At 44.2% G+C, this 24,458-nt stretch overlaps 2 protein-coding genes and 1 long non-coding RNA gene across 3 annotated transcripts; 1 reads left to right on the top strand and 2 right to left on the bottom strand.

The window, feature by feature from the left end:
* The first annotated feature begins 613 nt into the window (after positions 1-613).
* LOC123164019 (uncharacterized) lies at positions 614-9,189 on the top strand. The gene is made up of 7 exons (XM_044581441.1): positions 614-973; positions 5,991-6,209; positions 6,818-6,904; positions 7,076-7,222; positions 8,019-8,045; positions 8,544-8,639; positions 8,740-9,189. Exons 1-7 carry the CDS (start codon positions 629-631, stop codon positions 8,938-8,940), a joined length of 1,122 nt encoding a protein of 373 aa, XP_044437376.1. The 5' UTR covers positions 614-628; the 3' UTR covers positions 8,941-9,189.
* LOC123164020 (uncharacterized) lies at positions 3,657-4,869 on the bottom strand. The gene is made up of 2 exons (XR_006482134.1): positions 4,350-4,869; positions 3,657-4,023 (listed from the first exon to the last, which is right to left on the bottom strand). It is a non-coding gene; the product is annotated as an uncharacterized lncRNA (long non-coding RNA).
* A 214-nt stretch (positions 9,190-9,403) lies between the features above and the next one.
* LOC123164018 (nudix hydrolase 15, mitochondrial) lies at positions 9,404-12,706 on the bottom strand. The gene is made up of 4 exons (XM_044581440.1): positions 12,497-12,706; positions 11,428-11,570; positions 10,424-10,543; positions 9,404-10,090 (listed from the first exon to the last, which is right to left on the bottom strand). Exons 1-4 carry the CDS (start codon positions 12,663-12,665, stop codon positions 9,866-9,868), a joined length of 657 nt encoding a protein of 218 aa, XP_044437375.1. The 5' UTR covers positions 12,666-12,706; the 3' UTR covers positions 9,404-9,865.
* Between the last annotated feature and the right edge of the window lie 11,752 nt (positions 12,707-24,458).

Genomic DNA, 24,458 nt, shown 5'->3' with positions numbered 1-24,458 from the left:
CTTTTACCCGAGTTGCCATGTGTTTTTGCATGGTACATGGCAACTGCCGTAGCGTGCACGTAAGCAGATGGCAACTCTTTCTTTTACATGGCAACTGCCCTAGCGTGCTTGTGAGCACATGGCAACTCTCTCTTTTACCCGAACATGTTTTTTTGTCATGCCTTCTTGTAGTGCTACATGGCAACTGCTAGTGTTTAGTGGGTGGCAACTCCTAAAGTTTTGAAATCATGGCAACTGCAGTAGATCAGATCATACATGGCAACTGTAGTTGAGCAACCATGGCAACTGTAGTTGTCCGACATGGCAACCGAAGTTCAGCGACATGGCAACTGCAGTTAAACGAACATGGACGAGGGTCTGGACCATGGCAACTGCGGGACGCGCGGTGACTGTCACGCGGGTATGCGGGACCACGAGGTACGAGGCCTGACGTACGGGGTGTGTGGGCGTTATCTATTTCCCCACACGCACGCGTGTGAAAGGGATCGGGAGGGAAAAAAGAGGTGTGTGGGCATTACTTTTTTTCCCACACGTGGGTGTGTGGGCTGTTTCTCTTATACACCACACAAAATATGTGGACAGCCCCCTAACGCCCACACGTGTGGCACGTATCTGCGTCCTAAAAAAAATGCAGAAGAAGCCAGCACTTGAACCGTTGGTCATAACACTTCCTCACAAATCCGTCGGTTTTCGTGTCTGTGGACCTGCTCGGCTCCGCGTGGAAGAGATGATACTGGGAGGATCGACCTGCTGCTGCTTCACCCAGCTGCATCCCGCCGCCGCCGCCAGGCTGCGCTTGCCGCCGGCTCGCGCCGCGAACACCTCCTCCGAGCCGACCGCCGCGCGCCTGAGGGCGGTGCTCGAGCAGGTGGACGACGAGCTGCGGAAGGGGAACGACGAGGCCGCGCTGTCCCTCGTGCGCGGCTCGCAGGGGGAGGGCGGCGGGCTCCGGTGCTTTGGCGCCGCGAGGCAGGTTGGTGTTCTCTTGATACTGCGTATCATTCCTCGTGGCCTCGTTTTGCCTTTGCTCTCAACGCAATTGTTCACGTTCGATCGTCTCCGAATTAGAGTGGGGATGAACTGATGAACAGAGAGAGGGTGCGGTGCGAGAGATGCGAATGACACCTTAGTTCATTTGTAATTTTGTGAAAAAACCCTTCCACCTTTTAAACTGTTGCTAATCAGCCCCCCACTGCTTCTTCCTCCTTCCTCCGTCGCCCGCCCGCACCGTGGTCGCCCCAGCCACCACCGGCACCAGCTGTCGGGCCCAGAGCTCGACGACGGCCAACCTGCGCCGGCCACACAGAGACTGCTCAAGCTCCTGCTGCTCCGTGTTCATCGAGAAGAACTGGAGCCCCCACCAGCGAGGCCCTGGCCCCCGATCCGGACCCCAATCCGCCCCCCGGCAGCGAGGCCCTGGCCGTGCTCTTCCTCCGTGCCTCTGGACTGCCCGCGGACTTCGCCGCCGCCGGCCACGAGATCACCGGGAAAGACGAGGATGAGGGGTACGTGACGGCCGCGTCCAGGGGCGGGAGCAGCACGGCCGCGTCCCGGAGGAGGGAGGAGTTCCAGGGGCTCGAGGAGTAGGACGGCTGCAGCGACGCCGGCCCGCCCAGTCCCAGCAGCAGCGGCTACGCCGGCGAGCAGGGGAAGAAGAAGGTCCTGCTCTTGCTGCTGTTGCTCCTCCGCCCGGAGCTCCTCTGCAGGACCGTCGGCTGGTGGTGGTGGTGGTGGTGGACGCCTCTGCTGCCACCCCTCTGCCCGTGCACGTGGCAGTGCTGCTACTCCTCTGCCCTGCTCCTTGTGCTGCCGCTAGAGCTTGTGTTCCTCAGGAAGAAGAAGGATGTAAAATTCAGTTAAAATTTCAGGGTTCAATTAATCTGTACTCCAAAAATTTACTGTGTAATTTCAGCAATGCAGCATTGAGCCTGAACCTTTTTGACAGTACACAAGTTTGAATTGTGAGTAATATCCTAATCTGTATAGTGACTGTAAATTGTCCCAGTGATGCATTCCCAAGTTTCAGAAATCCCAGAAACAGTTAACAGTTTCAGTTAACTGTTTTTCAGACAAAACGGAATTTACCAAGTTGTTGCTGCACCCGTTTAGTCCTATTATCATCACTTGTCACTAGATCTAGTGGTAGATCAAATTTCAGTCACGATGTTTATATTAATAAGAAAACAAAAAGGAACAAGTCTGTGAGGATGATATCTCTACTGCTTGCTTTACGTCAATGTTTTAAACTTTTGTTAGCTCGCAGCTCCTGAAGGTTCAGACTTTTGTTGGATTAAAAGCTTCTTGCTAAATTATTGGATTAGATTATAATGCCATGCAACTTCTTGGATTAAGAAGTTGACTAAATTATTCAGCTGTAGTAATTTGATGTTGACCCTCCTCCTACATGACACTGGACAATTGAATTGTTGTTGACCCTCCTCCTACATTACATTGGACAATTGGACATGTACTGAAGGAGTACTCCAGTAGGAGTGCATGTACAGGTTCAGTAAAGTGCTATGGTTGTCGAAAGTGTTAGGAAAAAAGTGCTATGGTGATGGACTAAGCAATCAACCTGAAATTAAATCTCCTTTTATGCCTTTTAATGCTCCCTGTGTGCATTCTTTTGTAATCTTGATCAATTGATCAATCTTACTGTTATGACCGGCATATTAGGGGCTTAGCCCAGTGGGCTGTGGCCCAAGTTATCTTATTGTTATTAGGGGTTTAGTCCAATTATCTTATCGTTATTAGGGTCGTTTGCTTAGGAGTCAAGTAAACTTCTCTATATAAGGGGAGGAGATGTATCAATCTAATCAAGCAAGAAGCAATCATTATTTGCTCGGCTTCCCTTAGGGAGCCGAGAGACCTAACCCTAGCCGCCTTTTGCGCCGCCACCGCCTCTTCTCCACCACGCAAGGACGACGCCCAAGCCGCCGGCCGCCGCGCCCTCGTCCTCGTCTTCCTCCATCTTTCCCCTACAATCTCCGCCCTAGAACCGGCAGAACCCTAGCTCCTAACACTTACACACTGAGCATTGTACCATTTGGTCAGTTCAGACTTTATGCATTTCCACACTCCATTTGTACAGACTCCATTTCCATAATTGCTCCAGGAACAACCATTAGAAAGAAGAAAATGTTTAGGTTCTGTTAACAATCAGGTTCTGTTAACTGAGCATGTTTAGGTAATTTATTTGAATTACTTGGAATTATTTGGATTTATTTGAATTACTTGGAATTATTTGAAAAGACTAGCCCTACTGCAAAAAATTCATTACATGAGTACACTGTGGGACAACATTAATCAAATTTCATTACATGACCTTTCTGAATTTTGTCATGGTTTCAGACCTAACTAGCACAACTTGACCCATTCACCACAACTGTCCCAATTCAAACAATTTGGAATTTCTTAATTCATCTACAGAGTGGCCACACTAGGAGTACTTGCTTCTTAATTTTGGCATTTTCTAATTTTTTACTAGGACTAGTTTCTAATCTGAATTTTTATGTCTTAACTTGGGCTGCTTGAGCCTTCCACCATTTTAACACAAAAGGATAAATAAATCCTTCAAGGCGTCCAAATTAACATCAGCATCAGTACTGTCAATACATTAACGGCAACACTTTTTTTCTTTCTGAAATCAATACTCAAACTTTCGAAGAACAGCCTATATGTTTTGTTCAATACACAGATGAATATGCGTTGACAATTGAAATGCAGAAACACAAAATGGCAGAATCTTACTGCACATTATTTTGCTTCAGATACACAAAATGGCAGAATCTTACTGCACATAATGTTAACATAATGGCAGAATCTTACTGCACTAAATGGCAGAATCTTACTGCACATTATTTTGCTTCAGAGACAAATGGTTCCAAAAAGATCAAAATTCCAGACTTTGGGCACGAGGAGAAGGACCTACAGACTTGCAGAGCACTTGGGCACTTGGACATGGAGGAGGAGCCTGGGATGTTGAGGAGGAGCCGTCGTCGTCAGGGTTATGCGCATGATTGACTGAAATGATATGCGCATGGGCATCAGCATGGGAATTAACTCACTTCCATAGCAGTAACTTAAAAGAAACATTTGTTAATTAACTAAAATTAAGTTAACAAAAAGGAAGGCATGGGCATGGGCAAGTTAACTCAAAAGGAAAGTACAGTAAGGAGTCATCTCAAAATTCTAACAGTTGATACAATGCTCACACTAGTGAACTGGGATTAAAGATTCAGTTTTTATGCACTGTACTGACATTGTCATTGTGGTTTCACTGAAATAAAGGTTCAATGTTCATGGCCTATAGGAGTATTCAGTGTCATTGGGATCAGACTACCACTAACCACGGGTAGGTCGGCTGGAAGGACGGCGCGACGGCGGCGCCGTTCTGGTGATCCAACCTGCTCAGCTCGCTCGCCACAGACATCTTCCATGGGCTGTTGCAGGAAGGGAAGACCGGAGGATCCACAGGTCAATGGGGATCCGCACCCGCATCCCAAAAGGAGAGGGGATAGGATGATAGCGCAGCTCGTTGGTGAATCCATGAGCGACCCCGTGTCGTCCGTAGCACGGCGACGTCAGCAACGAGGCAGTCGAGGAAGGGGATGGGGAAAAGGTGGGAAATTTAGGGATGGGGAAAGGGGAACGGGGGAGGTGCGTGGGGGAGAGGGGAGCTGCGCGGGGAACGGTGAAGCTTCGCGGCGCGGCGTGGTGGAGCTGCAAGGTGTCGCCGGCGTCGCGGAGAAACGGTGGAGCGGCGCGGCGGAACGGCATGGTGGTGCTGTGCGAAGTGGAGCTGCGCTGTGTCGGAGACGATGGACCGCGGGTTTGGTCGGAGAAAGCTAAAGGGTTTTTTCGCAAAATGACCACGGTGACAACTTTTTCCGGACGGAGGGAGTACGATTTTACTTGTATGGTTAGTGTGCAGTTTATTTGTAGTTTGTTTGACGTAATGATCAGTTGCATATGCTTTAGAAGTTTAGAACGACCACATAATTTTGGATAGTTTGAAACTTAAAAAAAAGGTTCTTCCACGGCATGCTCTTATAAAGCCTTCCTCCGTCTGGCCCGAATCCGAATCCGATACTAGTATAGTGGAGTACCATATAGGACTGTTTTGTTGGATGGAATTAGTAAGAGTTTTTACGGTCCATGATTTGGATATTGGGCATGGGAATTTGATGTTCCAAATCTTACCATTTTTTTCCGAAGCCTTGTCACATAGTGGGGACCTCCCACAACTGCATACAAAAGAAAAGAACTGATCCATTTTTACAAGGAAAACCGGACCTGAAAAACACACAAGGCTCCGTTTATTACAGAAAACTGAGCGAAAACCACCATAACTCCACGGGCTGTGGCCACATCACCTACCTGTCGCCTATAAAGTCTGATCTAGATTTTTTTTTCCATCACTGTATGGAGGGCATTTGTGAATATTTCTACACTGTGGAGTATATTCAAATTACATGGAAAAACTATTGATGGTGTCTAGTGCCAGTCTGCTACATATTTGGCTAGCAAACAATGCAACTTTTAAATTAATTTGATTGACGACAATGTAACTTTGCTAGTATTGACTAGCAAACGAAGCAACTTTGTTAAAAGTTACAGTTGTTTTACTGTTGATAAACCAATGTGAATAATCTGCACGAATGTACAATGAGTTGATTTTCATGCTATCATTTATCCAAAATAATGCTTGAAATATTCTCCACCATTGCATGGCCAGCAACTGCAAGTATTTCTATGTTGAAGGTTATATTCAAAACAATTACATGGAAAAACTATTGTTGATGTTTAGTGCCAGTGCACATATTTGACAAGCAAACACTTCAACATTTCTTCTTTGTGCCGCGTCATTTCTATCTGTTAGAATGTGCTACATTTCGATAAGGAGGAAAGTGAAGCTTTACCTTTATCCTTTTTTTGAGAATGTTATGTAGCATACTAACTCTGCTGTTTTATACCAAAATCTCTATTAGGTACCTCAAAGGCTTTATAAACTAGATGAGCTTAAGCTAAATGGGATCGATACTTCTTCTTTCCTATCTCCTGTGGATCAGACTTTGGGATCAATTGAGAGAAATCTCCAAATTGCCGCGCTTCTTGGAGGGCTTTCTGTTTCATTTGCGTTTGAGCTGTCTCAACTCCAAGCTCTGCTTACCTTTGTAGGCCTGCTATTCGTGTGGTCTGTTGATTTGGTGAGTTACTATTTACTTGACTACTCATCCTTGTAGATCATCTGTTACATATCTTGTTGCTAACTATTTAATTGACTACTCGGCCTTGTGTATCATCTGTTACATGTCTTCTTGGTGACTGGCTGTTGAACTGTTACTATTCGCGTGGTGTTGTTATTTCAAAGCATATGCTTGGGCCATGGGTGCTTTGTGGCTACCTTGTTGCAGTTTTTAGCAACAATCTTTGATTTTTCATCTCTTAAGAGGAAAACTCAATTATCAAAGGTAGTGAATAGATACTCTCTGCAGAACCGATCTGTTCATCTTGTTGTGTGCTTCTTTGGTGCCAATTAGCTTGAGTTTTATTCAATTTCGAACTAAGCAGTCCTATTAGTTTGCATGCATAAACATCCAACATCATAGCTTCCTAGTATGTTTCTTGGAAGTGTGGTTGATTCAGCAAAGTTTATATGTACTTGCAGCCATTTAACTGATTCTTAGGATCACTTGGAGAAAAATCCATATAAAGTAATGTAGAACATTAGTAATTATAAATTTCCCCACAGAAATGGTATAATCACTTGAGTCAGCCATCTGTTGCTTGAACTTACATGGCTACAGCTTTCTAGATATATTACAATGGAGGGGCGAGAAACTTGGTTCTTGACACAATTGCTCACAGTCTCAGCGAGAAGTACCACAACAGAGTTATTGAGGTATACAAACCTCAATTTCAATAATATTCCATTCTCGAACAATTTCTTGAACAAACTTTCAATAATATGCCATTCTTGGACATTACAAGCAAACTGTTTGTATACTTTTTCAAGTGTGGTTTAGCATACATAATCTAAACAATTAATATCCTACATATGGAATATGTGAAGCATGAAGCTGGTCACTTCTTGATAGCATACTTGCTTGGAGTGCTTCCGAAGGAATATACTATCACATGTTTAGATACACTTATGAAACAAGGATCACTGAACGTGCAAGCTGGGACAGCTTTTGTGGACTTTGAGTTTGTTGAAGAGGTTAGTTTTCTAACTCAATTCTTAATATTGTGATAATCTTTGAAGTGCTATTATTCTTAATATTGTGATAATCTTTGAAGTGCTATTATTCTTAATTGACACACACAATACCTGCCTAGCATTGTTTGCTCCTTTATTCTACTAGATGCACTTATCTCCCTGTCAGTGTTGAGTGTTCATGGCACACCTTCTAAACTATTGAATTTAGTAATAAATTTTATATTCATGAAATAATCTGTGGCCCTAGTGTTACTGTCACTGTGACCAAGCAGTACAACTCTTCTGTTCTACTAATTAGTCAAATCTAATTCTGTGCAATAAAAGAATCTGTTAACACTATTTGCTCTTTAAGCAGTAGTCAGATTAGTGAAGGGTAAAAAACAGAGATCAATTATTCATAATATCTGCAGCCCCCAAATCTTGTACTCCCTTCGTTCCATAATGTTGTACTAAAACCATGACAAGAATTATGGAAAGGAGGGAGTATCTTTCTCCATTCTTTTGTAATGTAAAACATAATGTTTATATCTCAGTACAGAGTGAGATGCTCTTCTTTTGCAATTTCATGATACATACAATTCGACTGAACATGGGCAAATGGACGAGCATTGTAGATGAAATGTTTATTGTTAACCACCAACTACTTTGCTAATATAAAAAACGATTGTCTGCTACAGAAAGCCAGTATGGAACACCTGCTACTCTGCTTTACATTTTCTGTTGTTAAGCTGTTGTTCTATATATTTTCCTACAAAGAAGTTAGTTATATGTGCCTAATTGTTATTTTCATTTTCAGATCAATACAGGCAAACTGTCTGCGAAGGTGAGAGTCTCTAAATTATTATTGTTTGCAAAGCACGTAAAAATGATGTAAGATGTTATCGCTGTTCTTCAAGGTCTACTTCCAAATCCTGGCAAAAAATAGAGGTCTGCTTCCAACTATATATTGGCATCAGAACTCACAGCTGCCACAATGGATACACTGATTATGTGCTTTCACCGAAGTTAAAATTTAAAGATGATCAAAATAGTGTTGGGTCATTTCAAATATGGAAAAGCTTTATTGATGTAAAAACACACACTAGGCAACTAGTAATCCCCATTCCAAAGCTCTCTACTTGGTTTAATTCGACCTAAAGCGACTACCATTTTAACACATAATTAGCATATTCTGGGATGGGCACAATTATTGCGAACCCATGAACTACTGCTTTTTCAGTGATTAGATATGTACAAAGTCATAAGGTATTACATGATTGTTGTCTTCTGATAGCGATTCAGATTTGTGATTGACCTGGCAATAAGTTGGATCTAATGGCAGATGCTGAACAAGTTCTCATGTATTGCACTGGCCGGAGTAGCAACTGAATATCTTCTGTACGGATACGCCGAAGGAGGACTAGATGACGTTAACAAGGTTTTTCGGCATTAGTTTACTTACGTTCTAAGTTGACAAACATATGTAACCCAATCCTCTAATTATCTGCTCTGTGCTTTCGTGTTTCTTCCATTAACAGTTGGATGGACTGTTCAAGAGCCTGGGTTTTACCCAGAACAAAGCTGATTCACAGGTGAGGTGGGCTGTGCTAAACATCGTTCTGATCCTGCGCCGCCATGAAAAGGCTAGATCGAAGCTTAAGGAGGCAATGTCTTCTGGGAGGTCAGTTGGATCTTGCATCGAGGTCATAGAAGAGAACATAAACCCCGAGGATATTTGATAGCTGATGGGAACTCTGAACACTGGAGACAGTGCACACTGGTGCTGGATCATACAGATTGCAGTCGTATAAACCTTTGTAGTGTATTTGTCTTTGTACTGTATATTCAGTTTGTAATTTGACAATGGAGGCCGAGTCTACAATTTCTTGGCCTCGACTACAACGCAGAAACACAGTTGGTAATCGGTGCGACGCTGTAACCCCAAAGCATTAACCAAACGGAAGTTGGACTTCATTTTCAGATAACAATTCTAATGTAGTGCAGTTCCGTTGACACCCGGAAATGTTTGAACTGAAGTTAATCGCCAATTCCACTTCTCATGGAACTGCAAAATGGTGGTGGTGAATTCCATTTTATCTATGGTTTAAGGTGTTTTCAGTGTAGACTGTGTTGCAGTGACAAAAATAGTAGACAATAATTTGGGAATCTCTGTTGCAGTGACAAAATAGTAGGCAAAAATTGTGCTCTTAGCCTCACCATTTTCAGATTGGTGAGCAAAAGACAGGGGAAATAATAACGTGCAACAAAGGGGCAACCATAGTACAGAAGCAGCGGAGCAATGATTGGAGTGTACTCAGGCTATCACCAAACGATTTTCTGAATGTTTAATGTTCTTATACTGGACTATTATGCAAAGAATAGTCAAGAAATATGTTTGTCGAACGTTCAATATTTAGTCGCTGTGTGTGGCAAGCTGCACACCATCAAATGCGCCGTAATCCGTTGCTTGATGTGGCACGGCCTCCATGATCATCGTCGTTGCTGAACCACCAGAGCGTCGCGCTTCACATAAATCGCGGGGACGTGGCGCATCGAAGAACAGCACATGATTTGGAAACCTTTTAAATTCTATACCATTTGTGGTGTATGTAGTCTTCTGTAGGCTGAATCAGGTACGTAACTGAGCATGCATCCTAATCCTGATCATGGCATTGGAGAAGGCTCCTTTGAGCACTTCGGCAGGTTGAATTGTACTCTTCGCTCCGCAAAGTCTGGTGGCCGCTGGTATACAACTGAAGCCGCATGAATCAAGATGCCGGCAGTCAGACCCCAGATTACATACGTCTTGTCGCCTTTCTCATAATCAAAGTGGTGAAGTGTGAACGCCTGCCCCATCCATTCTCGCTCCTCGGATCTCCTGCGCTCATCCTGGCAAAGGGATCCAAGGGAAAACGGCTTTCAGTGCATTCTAAGATTTCAAGAAAAAAAATTCTTGCGCCACTACTGCTGCGTAAGACCTATCATAGTTAGCTACTATCGCTAAGTATTTTTCAGTATACATATTATTGTAGCACAATACGTCACACAGCATGGTAATTCATGTGGTTCACTTCTTTCCAGTTGACTGGTCATTTTCGTGGTAAATTGCAAATATCACAAACACGCAACCCAGGCTTACATAAGTACCATAGCCTAAAAACCTAAATAAAGATTGTCTATAGCCCATTAATTAGCATGTGAAAACATACTGATAGCACTGACCTTGAGGAACATCTCTAGGGGTACATCAAAAATGTCGTCCACCTCATCAACATCAAGGACAGGTTTGAAAGCCTGTATATCTGAGAGTATGCCAACAACAGGAACAACTACCAGAAGATGCTGCCAAAGAAATGGAAAATATTAATCTCGAAGGAAGTTTATCACTTCAAAACACCAAAACGGTGAGAGGCACAATAATTTGTAGTGGGCTTGGAAAGTGCTAAGAGACAAAACAAAGGGAGCTCCTGGCCTAAGGCCTATGTCTTAGCCATTTTACTACAACGAATTCAGTGATGAAACAAGGCTTCCTCTGCAGCAGGTGATATGCATTTCAATTCTAGGAAGTTGACTTTATATTATTCATCGAGAAATTAGCATTATTTTCTTCTATATATTTCACATCAACATCATGTAATGAAATGGCAGAATTAAAGTAATCTTCAGAGGCATGTGACAAGTGCGGTCAAAGGCCACATGTGTTACATAACATCAAAAACAGTGCCTAGATTGTAACACAATCCTTAGTGCAATCAAATCATAAACAAGACCATTAAGAATGCAAAAATGATCACGTGCACCACCTTGAAAAGCAAAAGATAACATATACGACCTAAACAAGCTGCCTAGCCCCAAGTTAAATTGTGGTACACTTTTGGTCCATTTCAAATTACAGTCAATTTTTTTCATCTTTCAGATTAATGTTTCACTTGCTATGCAACTTTCCAAGAGAGCTCATGACATTAATTTGAGATATGAAAAGGACAAAAAGATAACATTCTATCCAGCAAAAGAGGACTGTAAAGAACAGCCTGCTACATGATCCTCAAAACATCTATAAGTAATAAGCATATCCTAAATCTTAGCTGGATGCATGCGTTTTTTTGAAGTTTAAGAAGAAGAAAAGAAACTAACATGCCTTTCAGTGATGCACTTAAATAATCTGTCCTGCTGTACGATGTGATTTTTTGAGTAGGGGTATAAGCGAGAACCCATAGACATTTTACCTTGGACAAGAAGTGCTCAAGCGAGGAGACGACAGTGACCAAGGTTGGATCAAGCCCAATCTCCTCCTTTGCCTCCCTTAATGCCGTTGCTGCATCATCAGCATCACCCTCCTCTGCCTTTCCTCCGGGCAATGCAACCTCCCCTGCAAATCTCAAATGGGGAAAACAAAATCAGACAGGGTTTATCAAGCTCGTGTCTGGGTTGGCATCCATTTGTTAACTTGATTGTTCAAATATAAAAGCTAAGACAAGCCAAACCAGCGCTGAACAGAGAGCTAGGTTAAAAATCTAAATTTTCTTGTAAGAATATTGGGTATTAGTAGGAACCTTAAGATTTTTGCAGTATATTATGGAACTTGTAGCCTTTTCTGGGGGAAAATATTCATATACACTAAAATGATTCAAATGGCGACTATTAAATTAGAATGATGTAGAATGCATATTTACCAAGGGACTATCAGATTTTATATACCAAGGGATTTCTCCAAATCGTGCTGCACTAACCAAAACCTCAGGACCAGCATGTGTGTGCTTAGCCCATGTACATAACAAGTTCTAAATATCTAGGCCACTGTACTTACCTGGTCTAATAAGAGACAAAACATCATGGTAGCATAAAGTAACTGAACACCATGGTAGTATACCTACTCGCAAGGAATATTTAAAGAGCTTGCTAGAAGAACCGGGAGCCAATGAATTAAGATTAATGATAAACAACAGTCGTTATACGTAGTTTACTAGATTAAAACCCGTATGGGCTCAGCAGTACAAACATCTGAATTCTGAATGCTGCTAAACACCAACGCTTTCAACTAGATTCTGCTTCAACTTCCAACCAGAAGCCGAATTCTTCGCTTGAATTCCCCTTGATAAAATTCGGAGTACAAAAGCGAAATAGCAATTCAGACACCTATGGACCGTAAAATCGAACCTGAAAGCGAAATGTAGGATGCTTCAGCCCCTGAACCCCAACTTGCGCATACACCGACATTCCCCTAAATTTTTTTACCGGGGCGCCACGATTCGGATCGATCAAAAGCTGCCACGAAGAAGCGAGCGAGCTGCTCACCGGAGTGGGTGGAGAGTGAGGAAGCGCGCTTGGTGAGGAGGACACGGAGCTCGCCGGCAGCGTCGTGGAAGAGGCAGACCAGCACGGCGGCTCTCCGCGGCTGAAACAGGTTGGCTGCGGCGGGGGTCGCCGCTGTTGAGGGATCGCCCGTGTCTGACACCTTCTCCATGGAAGCTTTGAGGGATAGGGGGGGATTTGATGATAACCCCCCCCCCCCCCCCTGTTGGTCTGCCTTTGATCTTAAGCCCCTTTTGTGAGAGGGCCGAAACAGTGCAGCACAGTGTGTAGGGGCTTATGATCGAGAGGCAGACCAATAGGGGGGGTTATCGTCAAATCTTTCGAAGGATAGATCGGAGGTATTGGGGAATGGGGGATGCTGTAAAGACTTGTTGGCTGCTTGAGCTTGCTACTTTTTTTTTCACAGAAACCCGTAGGGGAGGAGAAAAACAATGAAACACAAGCGAGCATTAATCCAACGAACATGAAACAAATGCTAGATGTAAAATTTACATCATTAAAAAAACAGCAAACTCCAAAAACTAGTGCTCCAATAGATATTGATGTAAAACTAGTTCAACTACTACATCATTGCAAACATAATTCAAACATAGCAAATTCATTTGAAGCAAACATAGTTCTTAAAACATAGTTCAAACTACTACATCACACAAACTACTACTACTCCAAGTCTACTTCAACATCCAACACTACTTCGGGAAGTTCATCTCGTGCCTCGGCTGGACGTAATGCCACGCGGCGATGTCATACGCATGCATAGCCTCGTCGGCGGAGTCGAACGTGCCAATCCAGTAGCGATAGCCATCGCACTGGAACTTGCTACTTGTGTGTTGCGTTGGAATTTCCCCGAAGAGGAGGGGATGATGCAGTACAGTAGAGATAAGTATTTCCCTCAATTAAAAATCAAGGTTATCAGTCCAATAAGAGAACCACGCAACAACTCGTTAGCAACACCTACACACAAAATAAAAAATATTTGCACCCTACGCCAACAAAGGGTTGTCGACCCCTTGGCAGTTAATTGCAAGGATCAAATCTCATAGTGAGAGATGGATAAATAAAACACAAAATAAAATAAGTAAATAAAAGTGCAGCAATATATTTTTGGATTTTAATATATGATTTAGATAGACCCGGGGGCCATAGGTTTCACTAGAGGCTTCTCTCTTGAAGATAACATACGATGGTTAAACAAATAACTGTTGGGCAATTGAGATAAAAACGAATAATCATGACAATATCTAAGGCGATGATCATGTATGTAGGCATCACGTCTGAGACAAGTAGAGCGACTCCTGCCTGCATCTATTACTATTACTCCACACATCAACCGTTATCCAGCATGCATCTAGATTATTAAGTTCATAAAGAACGGAGTAACGCCTTAAGCAAGATGACATGATGTAGACAAAGTAAACTCGATTAATATGAATAAACCCCATCTTTTTATCCTTAATGACAACGATACAATATGTGTCATGTCCCTTTCTGTCACTCGCGTTGAGCACCGCAAGATCGAGCCCATCACAAAGCACCTCTCCCATTGCAAGAAAAATCAATCTAGTTGGCCAAACCAAATCAATAGATCGAAGAGAAATACAAAGCTATAATAATCATGCATAAAAGAGTTCAGAAAAGACTCAAATAATCTGATCATAAACTCACAATTCATTGGATCCCAACAAACACATCGCAAAAAGTGATTACATCAAATAGATCTCCAAGAACATCAAGGAGAACATCGTATTGAAGATCAAAGAGAGAGAAAGAAGCTATCTAGCTACTAGCTATGGACCCGAGTCTATGGTAAACTGCTCACACATCATCTGAGAGGCAACAAGATTGATGTAGAGCCCCTCCGTGGTTGATTCCCTCTCCGGCCCCAGATGGGATCTCTCGAGAATAGGAACTTACGGCGGCGAAAAAAGGGTTTCTAGTGGCTCTTTGTTGGTTTCCTGATTTTAGAGAATTTATAAAGGATGAATTAGGTTAAAAGGGTGAATTTGGGCCCCACAAGCCACCTGGTGCCCCGTGGACTCCTCCTTCATATTCTGGTCTCGTCCCGAAGCTTCTAGGGTCTCTTTTGTCCAGAGAAAAAATCTCCAAAAAGTTTCATGGCAATTGGACTTCGTTTGATACTGATATTCTGGAAAACTAAAAACAGAAAAAAAACATCAACTGACACTTGTCACTAAGTTAATAGGTTAGTCCCAAAAATAATATATAGTTGCTTGTAATTGCATATAAAACATCCAAGATTGATACTATAATAGCATGGAACAATAAAAAAATTATAGATACATTGGAGACGTATCAAGCATCCCCAAGCTTAATTCCTGCTCGTCCTCGAGTAGGTAAATGGTAAAAGTAGAATTTTTGATGTGGAATGCTACCTATCATATTCATCATGTGATCCTCTTCTGTGGCATGAATATTAAGATCCGGATGATTCAAAGCAATAGTCTATAATTTGACATAAAGACATAAATACTCAGGCATACCAACAAACAATCATGCCTTTCAAAATATCAAGGCTAAAGAACGTTATCCCTACAAAATCATATAGCCTTGTCATGCTCCATATTCTTAACACAAAAGTATTTATCATGCACTACACCGATGACAAGCCGAGCAATTAGTTCATACTTTTTAACGTGCTTCAGCTTTTTCAGCCCTCACACAATACATGAGCGCAAGCCATGGATATAGCACTATGGGTGGAATAGAATATGATGATAGGGGTTGATATAGAGAATACAAAAAAGGAGAAAGTCTCACATCGACGAGGCTAATCAAAGCGCTATGGAGATGCCCATCAATTGATGTCAATGCAAGGAGCAGGGATTGCCATGCAACGAATGCACAATAGCTATAAGTGTATGAAAGTTCAAAAAGAAAACTAAGTGGGTGTGCATCCAATTTGTTTGCTCATGAAGACCTCGGGCATTTGAGGAAGCCCATCATTGGAATATAAAAGTCAAGTTCTATAATGAAAAATTCCCACTAGTTATATGAAAGTGAAAGCATAAGAGGCTCTCTATATGAAAAGCATGGTGCTACTTTGAAGCACAAGTGTGGAAAAGGATAGTAACATTGCGCTTCTCTCTTTTTCTCTTTTTTTGTTTTTTTGTTGGGCTCTTTTTTGTTGGACTCTTTGTGTCCTCTTTTTTTCTTTCCTCACTTGGGACAATGCTCTAATAATGAATATGATGATCATCACACTTCTATTTACTTACAACTCAAAATTAACACCTCGATACTAGAACAAAATATGACTCTATATGAATGGCTCTGGCAGTGTACCAGGATATGCACTGATCTAGCGTAACATATATAAAAAATGATGAACGGTGGCTGATCCACAAATACCATGTAGCTATATGATCATGCAAAGCAATATGACAATGATGATGTGTGTCATAAAAATGGAATAGTGGAAGTTGCATGGCAATATATCTCAGAATGGCTATGAAAATGCCATAATAGGTAAGTATGATGGCTGTTTTGAGTAAGATATAAGGAGGCTTATGTGTGATTGAGCGTATCATAGCACGGGCTTCGGATGCACCGGTGAAGTTTGCACCACGTCTCAAAGTGAAAAAGGGCAATGTGTGGAACCGAAGGGCTGACAAATTGCGGAAAGGTGAGAGTGCATATAATCCATGGACTCACATTAGTCATAAAGAACTCACATACTGCTACTTCTCGAGCTTGCGTTGGTTTTTTCCTTGAAGAGGAAAGGGTGATGCAGCAAAGTAGAGATAAGTATTTCCCTCAGTTAGAGAATCAAGGTATCAATCCAGTAGGAGACAACGCACAAATCACCAATACCTGCACAAACAATCAAACAACTTGCACCCAACGCGATAAACGGGTTGTCAATCCCTTCACGGTTACTTGCAAAAGTGAGATCTCATAGAGATAGATGAAACTAAACAAACGATAAAGTAAATATTTTTGGTATTTTTTGTTTATAGATTAGAAAGTAAAAGATTGCAAAATAGTAGATCGGAAACTTATATGATGGAAAATAGACCCGGGGTCATAGGTTTCACTAGAGGCTTCTCTCAAGATAGCAAATAATACAGTGGGTGAAGAAATTACTGTCGTGCAATTAATAGAAAAGCGCAAGTTATGACGATATCTAAGGCAATGATTATGAAATATAGGCATCACGTCCGTGTCAAGTAGACCGAAACGATTCTGCATCTACTACTATTACTCCACACATCAACCGACTCCTGCCTGCATCTAGAGTATTAAGTTCATGAAGAACAGAGTAACGCATTAAGTAAGATGACATGATGTAGAGGAATAAACTCAAGCAATATGATGTAAACCCCATCTTTTTATCCTCGATGGCAACAATACAATACGTGCCTTGCTGCCCCTACTGTCACTGGGAAAGGACACCGCAAGACTGAACCCAAAGCTAAGCACTTCTCCCATTGCAAGAAAAACCAATCTAGTTGGCCAAACCAAACCGATAGTTCGAAGAGAATTACAAAGATACCAAATCATGCATAAAAGAATTCAGAGAAGATAGAAATAATATTCATAGATAAGCTGATCATAAATCCACAATTCATCGGATCTCGACAAATACACCGCAAAAGAAGATTACATCGGATAGATCTCCAAGAACATCGAGGAGAACATGGTATTGAGAATCAAAGAGAGAGAAGAAGCCATCTAGCTACTAGCTATGGACCCGTAGGTCTGTGGTAAACTACCCACGCTTCATCGGAAGGGCGGTAGAGTTAATGTAGAAGCCCTCTGTGATCGAATCCCCCTCCGGCAGGATGCCGGCAAAAGCCCCAAGATGGGAACTCACGGCTACATAAGGTTGTGGCGGTGGAAAAGTGTTTTCGTGGATACTTCTGGTGGTTTGGGAATATTTGTGAATATATAGGCCCAAGAATTAGGTCAGGGGAGTCACGAGGGGCCCATAAGGCAGGGGGCACGCCCTCCCCCTTGTGGCTCCTACGACTTGATCTCCAAGTCTCCGGGGTGTCTTCTGGTCCAAGAAAAATCATTGCGAAGGTTTTATTCCATTTGGACTCCGTTTGGTATTCCTTTTCTGCGAAACTCAAAAACAAGGAAAAACAGAAAACTGGCAGTGGGCTCTAGGTTAATAGGTTAGTCCCAAAAATAATATCAAATAGCATATTAATGCATATAAAACATCCAAAACAGATAATATAATAGCATGGAACAATAAAAAATTATAGTGTTAGTCCTCGAGTAGGTAAATGATAAAAACATAATTTTTGATGTGGAATGCTACCTAATATATTTATCCATGTAATTTTTCTTTATTGTGGCATGAATGTTCAGATCCATAAGATTCAAAACAAAAGTTTAATATTGACATAAAATAATAATATTTCAAGCATACTAACAAGGCAATTATGTCTTCTCAAAATAACATGGCCAAAGAAAGCTTATCCCTTCAAAATCATATAGTCTGGCTATGCTCCATCTTCATCACACAAAATATTCAAATCATGCACAACCCTGATGACAAGCCAAGCAATTGTTTCATACTTTTGATGTTCTTAAAAATTTTCAACTTTCACGCAATACATGAGCGTGAGCCATGGACATAACACTATAGGTGGAATAGAATATGGTGGTTGTGGAGAAGACAAAAAAAGGAGATAGTCTCACATCAACTAGGCGTATCAATGGGATATGGAGATGCCCATTGTCGGTGTCAAAATCGGCCGATCTCGGGTAGGGGGTCCCGAACTGTGCGTCTGAGGATCGAAGGTAACATGAGACATGGAGACACGATGTTTACCCAGGTTCGGGCCCTCTTAATGGAGGTAATACCCTACTTCCTGCTTGATTGACTTTGATGAGTATAGGGGTTACAAGAGTCGATCTACCTCGAGATCGTAATGGCTAAACCCTAGCTGTCTAGCCTATGCAAATTCTGATAGCCTCTATGGACTAAACCCTCCGGTTTATATAGACACTGGAGGGGCCTAGGGTTGTACAGAGTCGGTTTACAGAGAAAGTAAACTACACATCTGGACACCAAGCTTGCCATCCAGGCAAAGGAGAGTCCCATCCGGACACGGGGGAAGGCCGCCTTCTATCTTGTATCTTCATGGCCCATCAGTCCGGCCCATGCTACACAGCCCGGACACCTGATGACCCCATAATCCAGGACTCCCTCAGTAGCCCCCGAACTTGCCTTCAATGACGACGCAGTATTTGGCTCATGTCTTCGGCTTTGCAAGGCGGGTTCTTTATTATAGTCCGGACCAGTGACAATCCGGTGATAACCTCGATGTCTTTTACGATTCCTCCCCTGCCGACGCTTCGATTTTCGCACGCCGGGCGAATATGAACGACGGTCTATGCCTTTTTTGCAAATAAACTCCTCATTACGCTTGGATGGCACCTATATAAGGAGATGTAGATCTCCAAATGTCATCTCACATCACGCAGAAGGAAAACCACCAAGTTCAGCCACAAGCAAATCCTTCCATCATGGCTAGTGCCCCAGGCTCCTCTTCGCGCCCCCATGGCTCTCAAGAGGTTGATTGGCAGAGTTGCTCCGTGCCTCATCTTCAGCTAAGCCGACTCCATACGCAGGGTTACCTCCCCCTCGCGGATCTAGTCTCTGTTCGAGCGGGCTTGTATTCAATCGGCAACGATGCGATGGCTGAGAACTTCCCCAAGCCCAATAAGGAGGAGAGGGTGTGCTTCATCCCATTTCTGCTGAGGGGCCTGGGATTTCCAATCCATCCCTTCCTCCGGGGGTTATTGGAATTTTACGGCATCCAACTACACAACCTCACCCCAGGTTCGATTCTGCACATCTCAGGTTTTGTTGCGCTCTGCGAGCTATTCTTAGGCATCGAGGTCCATTTTGAATTATGGAGGAAATTCTTTTGCCTCGTTCCCCGCCACCAAGGAGGTTCCATATTTGAAGTAGGTGGTGCCGAAGTATGGCGTATAGCCAGATCCGGATACCTTGTAGGAACACCTAAAGAGGTATACCCGCAGTGGTCCTCAGAACGGTTTTATATGGACGACGTCCCGCTGCCGGACCCAGTTCGGCATGGTCTCCCTGAATTTTCCAATGCTCCTTTAAGGAAGCGCCTCAACTAGCGTCCCCGCAGTCCCATGGAAGAGGACAGTGCGGAAATAAAGAGGTTGGTCAGCAAGGTCAGGTTGCTAGCCCATACCAAGCTCTCAATAGTTGAAGTCATGGCCATTGCAATAAAGAGGTGTGTCCAGCCTCTTCAATCCAGAGTAACTCCCTTATGGTGCTACAACGGAGAAGACGACGCGTCTCGCTACAGACGGAAGGGTCCGGATACCCCATCCGAACTGGCCTCAATTTTGGCCGATCTGTATAAAGGCGAGAAAGAAGATTTTCTCCGATTAAACTGCCGTGAGGCTTATTCTATGTACACCCCTATTGAATGGGTAAGGTCTCGATCGTCTGTGCTTATTTCATTGCATTGCAGACACTAATCGAATTTACTATTTGTTTGCCACCAACAGTCATGGAGGAGGATGACCGAGGACGTCCACTGTCCTGCTCCGCAGCCAGAGGATCATAATCATGATAAAGATCCTGGCTTTTGCGAGCACTACAAAAAAAAGACACATCTGTGACATTTTGGGCCGAATGAATTTTTTTCCTGTCATACTTATGACACTTCTATGACGATAATTGTGACAAAACCCGGTATTAGATGTGGTGGGATCCTACTTCTATGACAAAAAATCATGATAGAAAATGGGCTTTTCGTCCTGGGCGGGCCGGAGACGCAGATGCATGACATTCTTTGGGCCGTCCATGACGGAAAAAACCGTGGTAGAAGCGAGGGCGAGAAAAATATCGGGGAGTTCCCGGTTACGGTGGGTGGTCGGGGGCCGAGCGATGCGCGTTTCTCTCGTACGTATGCGTGTGTGTGCGAGGCATTGGGCTCTAACCGAACCCGAGCGATTGCACTGCAGGCTACGCGTTACTGAACCCGAGCGATCGATCGATGGCTGTTAACTGAACCCGATCGAGTGATTCCTTCGCTACTGCTGCTAACTGAAGCCGATCGATGCTGCCTCTGGATGAACAGTGAGCGTTGTTGGGGGGTTTGGATGAACAGTTCCCGGTGAGGGTTGGATGAACAGGAACCTGTGGTAGTAGAGGCCGTTGCCGCTGGATGAACAGTACCCCGATCGATCGAGCCGGTGGATGAACAGGACCCCGTGGAGGGCTGGTTGAACAGTAGCCGGTGGAGGGCTGGTTGAACAGTAGCCGGTGGAGGGCTGGATGAACAGTAGCCCATGGAGGGGTGGTTGAGCAGGACCCGTGGAGAGGGCTGGTTGAACAGTAGTCGGTGGAGGAGCGCGCGGTGGAGGTTGGATGAACAGGAGCCCGTGGATGAATAGTCGCAGGTGGAGGCTGGAGGAGGTCGACGGTGGATGAACAGTAGCCCGTGGAGGCTGGAGGAGGTCGACGGTGGAGATGAACAGTATCCCATGGAGTCCCGTTTTGCGGTATGCCACACCCCTCCCGATGAACAGGACCCCCGTTTCGACCGTAGCGCTCCAACACAAGTTCGTTTCCTCCGTTTTGCGGTACGCCCCACCCCTCCCGATCAACAGGACCCTGTTTCTACCGTAGGAGGCCCGTTTCCTCCGTTTTGTGGTACGCCAGACCCCTCCCGATGAACAGGATCCTGTTTCCACCGTGGCCGGTCGAACACAAGGCTGTTTCCTCCGTTCTGCGGTATGCCGGGCCTCGTTTCCATCGCCTGTTCCGTCCAAGCCGGTTGGCTCCCGATGAACAACACACGTTTTGTTGCCTCCCGATGAACACGACGCGTTCCATTGCCTCCCCATGAACACGACGACGACGCAGTTTCTTCGTTCTGACCCAGCCACAGCCATGTACACGAGCCCTGGCCGTACGTATGCGCGAGTAGGCGTTCGAGACCCCGCCCGTACGTACGTACGTGACCGTATTTACTTTCTTGCACCCTGGCCGCTGTACGTACGTGTACATGCTACGTGCGCGCCTCTACATCGACCAGTATGTACGTACACGTTCGCGACCAGAATGACATCGCTACGTAAGCTTCGACCAGGTGGGTCCCGACTGTCAGGCACTTCCTTGCGTGCGAAGATGTAACTGGTGGGTCCCAGCAGTCAGGGGGGAAACGTTTTTTTCGCGAAATACGGTGGCCCGTCCGGTGGGTCCCTGCTTTCAGGTGGAGGAATCATTATTTTGCGCGTAATAAGGAAGCATTTCCTTGCTGCGACCGTGGACCCAGCTGTCAGCCTCTTATGTACAGTACTCTTTCGATGGAAGTCGTTCGTTGACCACATTGACCACGCCGCGCCGAGAGCACCAGGGCGGTGGACGACAGCGAGGCCTAGGAAGGGACGACGCGGAGCCGGGGAAGTGATACGTCTCCAACGTATCTATAATTTTTGATTGCTCCATGCTATTATATATTCTGTTTTGGATGTCGAATGGGCTTATTTATACACTTTTATATTATTTTTGGGACTAACCTATTAACCGGAGGCCCAGCCCAAATTGCTGTTTTTTTTTCCTATTTCAGTGTTTTGCAGAAAAGGAATATCAAACGGAGTCCAAACGGAATGAAACCTTCGGGAGAGTTATTTTTGGAACAAACGTGATCCAGAGGACTTGGAGTGGACGTCAAGCAACCAACAAGGAGGCCACGAGGCAGGGGGTGCGCCTACCCCCCCTGAGATCCACCGTCGCAACCTTCTGTACCCGTGAGATCCCATCTTGGGGCCTTTTCCGGCACTCCGCCAGAGGGGGCTTTGATCACGGAGGGCTTCTACATCAACACCATAGCCTCTCCGATGATGTGTGAGTAGTTTACCTCAGACCTTCGGGTCCATAGTTATTAGCTAGATGGCTTCTTCTCTCTCTTTGGATCTCAATACAAAGTTCTCCTCGATTCTCTTGGAGATCTATTCGATGTAGTCTTCTTTTGCGGTGTGTTTGTCGAGATCCGATGAATTGTGGGTTTATGATCAAGATCATCTATGAAAAATATTTGAATCTTCTCTGAATTCTTTTATGTATGATTGGTTATCTTTGCAAGTCTCTTCAAATTATCAGTTTGGTTTGGCCTACTAGATTGATCTTTCTTGCAATGGGAGAAGTGCTTAGCTTTGGGTTCAATCTTGCAGTGGTCGATCCCAGTGACAGTAGGGGAAACGACACGTATTGTATTGTTGCCATCGAGGATAAAAAGATGGGGTTTATATCATATTGCATGAGTTTATCCCTCTACATCATGTCATCTTGCTTAAAGCGTTACTCCGTTCTTATGAACTTAATACTCTAGATGCATGCTGGATAGCGGTCGATGTGTGGAGTAATAGTAGTAGCTGCAGGTAGGAGTCGGTCTACTTGTCACGGACGTGATGCCTATATACATGATCATGCCTAGATATTCTCATAATTATGCACTTTTCTATCAATTGCTTGATAGTAATTTGTTTACCCACCGTAATACTTATGCTATCTTGAGAGAAGCCACTAGTGAAACCTATGGCCCCCGGGTCTATTCTCCATCATATTATCTCCCGTCAACAAGCTATTTCTGGCGCCGTTTATTTTGCTTTCTTTACTTTTAGTCTTTATCATAAAAATAGCAAAAATATTATCTTATCATCTCTATCAGATCTCACTCTTCCAAGTGGCCGTGAAGGGATTGACAACCCCTTTATTGCGTTGGTTGCAAGGTTCTTATTTGTTTGTGTAGGTACGAGGGACTTGCGTGTGGCCTCCTACTGGATTGATACATTGGTTCTCAAAAACTGAGGGAAATACTTACGCTACTTTGCTGCATCACCCTTTCCCCTTCAAGGGAAAACCAACACATGCTCAAGAGGTAGCAAGAAGGATTTCTCAGAAACTGCTTGATGTCTACTACACAACTGTGACTCCCCCGATTTGACCGTACACTAATCATGCATGCAAATGTGTACGATCAAGATCAGGGACTCACGGGAAGATATCACAACACAACTCTAAAAGTAAAATAAGTCATACAAGCATCATATTACAAGCCAGGGGCCTCGAGGGCTCGAATACAAGTGCTCGATCATAGACGAGTCAGCAGAAGCAACAATATCTGAGTACAGACATAAGTTAAACAAGTATGCCTTAAGAAGGCTAGCACAAACTGGGATACAGATCGAAAGAGGCGCATGCCTCCTGCCTGGGATCCTCCTAAACTACTCCTGGTCGTCGTCAGCGGGCTGCACGTAGTAGTAGGCACCTCCGGTGTAGTAGGAGTCGTCGTCGGCGGTGGCGTCTGGCTCCTGGGCTCCAGCATCTGGTTGCGACAACCAGGTAGAATGGAAAGGGGGAAAAGAGGGAGAAAAGCAACCGTGAGTACTCATCCAAAGTACTCGCAAGCAAGGAGCTACACTACATATGCATGGGTATATGTGTAAAGGGCCATATCGGTGGACTGAACTGCAGAATGCCAGAATAAGAGGGGGATAGCTAATCCTGTCGAAGACTACGCTTCTGGCCACCTCCATCTTGCAGCATGTAGAAGAGAGTAGATGGTAAGTTCACCAAGTAGCATCGCATAGCATAATCCTACCCAGCGATCCCCTCCTCGTCGCCCTGTTAGAGAGCGATCACCGGGTTGTATCTGGCACTTGGAAGAGTGTGTTTTATTAAGTATCCGGTTCTAGTTGTCATAAGGTCAAGGTACAACTCCGGGTCGTCCTTTTACCGAGGGACACGGCTATTCGAATAGATAAACTTCCCTGCAGGGGTGCACCACATAACCCAACACGCTTAATCCCATTTGGCCGGACACACTTTCCTGGGTCATGCCCGGCCTCGGGAGATCAACACGTCGCAGCCCCACCTAGGCACAACAGAGAGGTCAACACGCCGGTCTAAATCCTATGG

The sequence above is a fragment of the Triticum aestivum genome, chromosome 7D (genome assembly GCF_018294505.1).
Source record: "Triticum aestivum cultivar Chinese Spring chromosome 7D, IWGSC CS RefSeq v2.1, whole genome shotgun sequence".
Taxonomy (NCBI): domain Eukaryota; kingdom Viridiplantae; phylum Streptophyta; class Magnoliopsida; order Poales; family Poaceae; genus Triticum; species Triticum aestivum.
The sequence above is the reverse complement of the archived record's forward strand: the minus strand, read 5'-3'. Positions and strand labels throughout refer to the sequence as shown.

Excerpts from the sequence above, each read along its gene's own strand:
- LOC123164018 (XM_044581440.1), bottom strand. The coding sequence starts at position 12,665 with ATGGAGAAGGTGTCAGACACGGGCGATCCCTCAACAGCGGCGACCCCC. Across the intron at positions 11,571-12,496 it reads CTCACTCTCCACCCACTCCG|GGGAGGTTGCATTGCCCGGA; the intron begins GTGAGCAGCTCG and ends TGAGATTTGCAG. Across the intron at positions 10,091-10,423 it reads CCCTAGAGATGTTCCTCAAG|GATGAGCGCAGGAGATCCGA; the intron begins GTCAGTGCTATC and ends TCCCTTTGCCAG.
- LOC123164019 (XM_044581441.1), top strand. The coding sequence starts at position 629 with ATGCAGAAGAAGCCAGCACTTGAACCGTTGGTCATAACACTTCCTCAC. Across the intron at positions 6,905-7,075 it reads ACCACAACAGAGTTATTGAG|CATGAAGCTGGTCACTTCTT; the intron begins GTATACAAACCT and ends GAATATGTGAAG. Across the intron at positions 7,223-8,018 it reads ACTTTGAGTTTGTTGAAGAG|ATCAATACAGGCAAACTGTC; the intron begins GTTAGTTTTCTA and ends TTTCATTTTCAG.